Source organism: Branchiostoma floridae, unplaced genomic scaffold (assembly GCF_000003815.2).
Source record: "Branchiostoma floridae strain S238N-H82 unplaced genomic scaffold, Bfl_VNyyK Sc7u5tJ_407, whole genome shotgun sequence".
Classification (NCBI taxonomy): Eukaryota; Metazoa; Chordata; class Leptocardii; order Amphioxiformes; family Branchiostomatidae; genus Branchiostoma; species Branchiostoma floridae.
Genome location: NW_023365836.1, coordinates 25,362 through 30,760, shown reverse-complemented (window position 1 = coordinate 30,760; position 5,399 = coordinate 25,362). Strand labels below are relative to the sequence as shown.

General features: G+C 43.2%; 1 protein-coding gene across 1 annotated transcript in view; it reads right to left on the bottom strand.

The window, feature by feature from the left end:
* Positions 1 to 6: 6 nt before the first annotated feature.
* Positions 7 to 5,399, bottom strand: part of LOC118408772 — a gene marked incomplete at its 3' end in the record, with an annotated part of 8,503 nt that continues 3,110 nt past the window's right edge. The window contains exons 4-9 of the mRNA XM_035809631.1: positions 3,982 to 4,131; positions 3,343 to 3,513; positions 2,446 to 2,556; positions 1,568 to 1,702; positions 1,030 to 1,158; positions 7 to 234 (exon numbers count right to left, since the gene is read on the bottom strand). Of these exons, the coding sequence (XP_035665524.1) occupies positions 7 to 234; positions 1,030 to 1,158; positions 1,568 to 1,702; positions 2,446 to 2,556; positions 3,343 to 3,513; positions 3,982 to 4,131 (924 nt within the window). The remainder of the gene's footprint in view (positions 235 to 1,029; positions 1,159 to 1,567; positions 1,703 to 2,445; positions 2,557 to 3,342; positions 3,514 to 3,981; positions 4,132 to 5,399) is intronic.

Genomic DNA, 5,399 nt, shown 5'->3' with positions numbered 1-5,399 from the left:
ACTCACAGAGCGTCCACGGTGGGAGTCGTATCTTGGTTTGAACGGTGGTTCGTGGTCGGCGGGCGGGACTCGAGAAGCGCTGCGCGGGTCCATGTCTCCGATGTCTGCAGGTTGCATGTCTTTCATGGATCATCTTGCCGAGCCCAGACTGACACTCTTCCACAACCTTCTTGTGTTCCTGCTCACGGCGCCGATCAAGGTCTTCCAGCGGGGAAGTGGAGCGTCTTAGTCGCCCTGGAGATGGTGGGGGTGATCATGATGGGTGTTAGTGAGGAAAACTCGATGTCAAGACACCTGAAGTGACAACTTATAGTTTTCTATTTCATCTGATGTGAACTTACATCACTCAGTGTGAAAGCAACTTGGATACAGTCAGCACCAGACGTTTCACAGATAGAAAGAGAAAGAGAGGCTACAAATTGTAGGGAATAAATAATTTCTATAAGAACATTTTGCTATCCAAATGAAAGCTCATCTGCTTTGGCAGAATCTATAGCTGTTAAGATTCAACTTGTTCCAATATATCATACATCTGAAGAAGGTCGACCAAAAATTTATGTGTTGGAACAAAGTTTAAACTTTACAGCTAAAGAACATTTTGCTCTTTTAAACGTTTTGCTAATGCTCTCATCAACTTGCTACTCTTTCTCTCCCTTCCATCACTACTTGAAGCAAACATCTCCCTGACACCACCCCTATGCCACAGTCGGGTGCAGGGATGCAAACATTAGGTGATGATGATGAGAAGTTGCTGCAGAGTTAGAGGGTGAACTTGTTACTGAAGACTTGCAGTCTACTCTCCGTAAGCTGCATGCAGAGCCTGGGAAAAAAACTCAACTGTCAGATCAAACAACACGTCCATGTGCAGCAGTTCACTTAGTGACAAACGGTGAGCTCATACTGGAAGAACAAGGCATTCTGGTAGTGAGACAAAAGTCCCATGCATGTAGCCCTTTGCTCGCAGCCTTTAGAGCTAGTGTAGCTGCCACTCCAGGGTGGGACCTGTGCTGCTCCCACCCCGGGTCTTACCGTAGTAGAAGTCGGCGTGTGGCGCAGGCCAATCATCCTTCTCCACAGGTAACAGGTCTTCTGGGGTCTTAGGTCGGGCAGCCGGTGTTCGCTGCATTTTTATTACATCTACACGGCCTACTGACTTGCCTGAAACCATGGCAACCATAGTAATGGGTGTTTGGCCTGCTCTGAATTTAACTCTGGTGTTACTCTTACTACATCATGGTTGATGACGAAGGTAGGTCGGTTTACATGTATCTATGTCTGCATGTTTTGCATCTACATTATCTAGGTGCTGAAGATCTCTTAATACCCAGAACAGGCTGCACCCACATACAGAAATATGGTAGTCATAGTTACATGTCTGGGAAACTGGGAAAACACAGAAGAGGCCAAACAACAGTGAAGCAATACAAGAAAGAAAACCCTAGACAGTGTTGGCTCTAACTGGCTAATATTTTCTTGAGAGACACACATAATAAAGAAGAGGTAGCAGAAATCCACATTGAAAGATCGAGGTTCTACTACTCTACTTGACCCTGCAGGATGACCTTACCAACACTTGTTGATGGTGAATAGACAGAACCCAGTGTCTTCCTTCCCATGGAATAGGAATTTTCATACTCAGAATCCTCTGGGCCCGTGGCGGATGGGAAACGTTGTTGCTTTATAACATTTTTTAGGAAAATGTCTGAAAAAATGAGCTATGGCTGTAAGGTGCTGGGACATGGCAGAGACAACAAGGGACAGATAGACAGGGATAGAAGTCAACATGTCACAAACACACAACTGTTGAAAGGAAAACAAAAGAGAAATCATGAAAACAGAAGTGAAATATGGAGTGAGAGGGTGCGATCAATGAGAAAAAAAATCAAACTAAAAGGTGAAAAAAAGAGCAAAATGGAATGACTATCAAAATTTTGTCTAAAAGCTGCTACATCTACAAAGCTTTTACTATGCAGAATACGGATAGAATGTAGATTTGAGATGGATGTGAAGCTGCACTGCTAACTGGCTCCAACCTGAGGTATTGCCAAAAACATACTTAATCTCAGCACTTTACAACCAAAGCTTCACAGATCAAGACAGTATGCACATGTCAGGGTAGAGATTAGGGTCTGCTGGTAGAGATCCGAATAGTCATCTTAAGTAAATCTTAAGATATCTGCTAAAAGATACTTTTCAACTTTGATTTGTGTTACTGTTTATTTGAAACTTAAGATTTCTAAATGGGACACCACCCTAATACATTCTTGGCATCCTCATCATTGGAATCTCCACCAGTGGAATCAGTGATTCAAAGATTCAGTTACTGCACTCTCTACCCTGACATATGTAAGGGAATAGAGACAGAGGAAAGCCACATGTACACAGTACATGATTGTACATGGTACATGTGGAGGGATTTATCCACATGTACACAGTACATCCTACCTTCTTCATCTTCAGCCTCCTGTGGAGGCCAGAAAACATCGTCTGTCTGTGTGGGGCTCTTACCCGAGGGAAACCTCTGCAGACTGGCTATAAACCCCTGACTCAGGGGGGCTGTAACAACACTGGGGCATGAGAACACTGCAGCCAACCTCTCAACTACTCAGGCTTGGGGTTAGACACAGGTTTAGACAGATGAAACCTAATCTCAACCACCTTTCATCATGTATGTTATAGCTTGTAATTTCACACTATTGAGATGTTGGTGTCACAGCATGCTTTGAAGATGAGAATAAAAAGTCAAAGATACTGCATTTCTGAAAATTGGTAAATGGAATAAATTTAAGCAATTTTCATTTGATATTATGGCATTTAATATTAAAGGCAAAGCAGGGTTTGGTTTCATTTTCATTTTAATATATTAGACAACAAAGAGCTAAGTGTTAAATCTACAAATCATTTGTTTGAAAACTTTCATTTACTGCAATCAGTTTTCTCTTGAACAGAGCAGGTAGAGACCCTCTGCAGAGCTAGGTTATGGCTGTATGCAGTGTTCTCATGGGAATAACACAGTGACAATGCCTGCTACATAAGTCCCTTTACTCCACACACAAATGTAACGTTACATACATCTTTAAGACGCTAAGACTGCTTCAACATAACACAGGCCACTAGGCCAGCTGTCAATGTCATATCAATCATGTGAAAACGTAATTTTGACAAGTACAACCGAAACTGCACTCCATTGACGTAACAGCAGTTAATCATCTATGCAAACAAATATCAGTCAAACAAAGAATTATATTTGGATTTTGTAATACAACGCTTTTTTAGTGCTGTTGGGTTTCTGCTTCTGGTGTGAGAAAAAGGGACTTTCTGCTGGCAAGGTCAGATTCCTACCTGGCTCATACGGCACAGGACTACTGAGCCACGGAGAGGAGGCATCTCTGAACGGAGAGGTCGGAGGTGAACAGCTGTCCCCCCTGCTGCCTACACTGGGAGACCCCGCAGGCATTCTCATGCTCCTGATAATATCCTCACGACTAACCTCCGTGCTACGAGCCTTCACCGCTATGACAGCGAAAATGGTGAACGGATTCAGCAAACAGTGTCACCTACTTTCCTCTCAGTTCTATACTTATAAAACTATTACAAGTCCATAGCAGTCTCTGTGCTTTTAAAGCTGAAAGCTACAACTGATATCTATAACAAAAGTTGCAGCATAATTTTGAAAATTTCACCAGATACCACTGGCTTTTACGTACCAACATGTAGATATACAGTCAAAACTGCCCAAGAAGACCAGTCTGGGGACCGATACATGTGGACTGGTAGCCACTATAGACAGGATTCTTCTTGCTTGTGCTGATGGTATAAATAATCTAAGGGACCACCAAAGACTTGTCAAATGGCCAGGTGGTCACTTGTACAGGTGTGACTGTATATAGATTACTACATCTTTCCTGTTGTAAAATGGACTTTACAAAGATGCTATCACAGTGAGTACTGGTATAGTATAGTGAACCCGCCATGTATTACCTGTGGCAGCAGGAGAGGGAGGTCCTGGCCAATCGTCTCGCTCGATTCTGGATGGGAAGTCTGGTTGAGGGCGGAACCCGCTCGGGTAGCGGGTTGCCTGGACGATGTCGTCATCGAGCTTCGCCGTCTTCTTCTTGTCCTCGCTTTCATCTTTACAACAGAAAAGCAGTTACAGGAGATTAATGTTTCTGTGACAACTGTTTAGCAAAAAACAAATTAACTTGTCTCTGGTTTGTTTTCTCACACTAACCCGAGATGTGTGACATTTATATGAAAATCAGGAGATGCAACTATAACATTACTCTATATACACTAAGTAGGGGACAATACTCTCATATCATTACTCTACATGGATAGTGGATAGTATGCAAATGCAAATGCCATCCAGGTATTGTGCTGATAGTATACTAGCACCAAGGACAGAAGCCACCGAGGTATCGTGCTGATACTAGCACTGAAGACAGATGCCATTCAGGCATTGCTGATAGTATACTAGCATCAAGGACAGATACCAACCGGGGATTAAGCTGATAGTATACTAGCACTAAGGACAGATACCACCCGGGGATTAAGCTGATAGTATACTAGCACTAAGGACAGATACCAACCGGGGATTAAGCTGATAGTATACTAGCACTAAGGACAGATACCAACCGGGGATTGAGCTTATAGTATACTAGCACTAAGGACAGATACCAACCGGGGATTAAGCTGATAGTATACTACCACCAAGGACAGATACCACCCGGGGATTAAGCTGATAGTATACTAGCACTAAGGACAGATACCAACCGGGGATTGAGCTTATAGTATACTAGCACTAAGGACAGATACCACCCGGGGATTAAGCTGATAGTATACTAGCACTAAGGACAGATACCAACCGGGGATAAGCTGATGTATACTGCACTAAGGACAGATACCAACCGGGGATTAAGCTGATAGTATACTAGCACTAAGGACAGATACCAACCGGGGATTGAGCTTATAGTATACTAGCACTAAGGACAGATACCACCCGGGGATTAAGCTGATAGTATACTAGCACTAAGGACAGATACCAACCGGGGATTGAGCTTATAGTATACTAGCACTAAGGACAGATACCAACCGGGGATTGAGCTTATAGTATACTAGCACTAAGGACAGATACCAACCGGGGATTAAGCTGATAGTATACTAGCACTAAGGACAGATACCAACCGGGGATTGAGCTTATGGTATACTAGCACTAAGGACAGATACCAACCGGGGATTAAGCTGATAGTATACTACCACCAAGGACAGATACCACCCGGGGATTAAGCTGATAGTATACTAGCACTAAGGACAGATACCAACTGGGGATTAAGCTGATAGTATACTACCACCAAGGACAGATACCACCCAGGTTTGAGCTGATAGTATACTAGCACCAA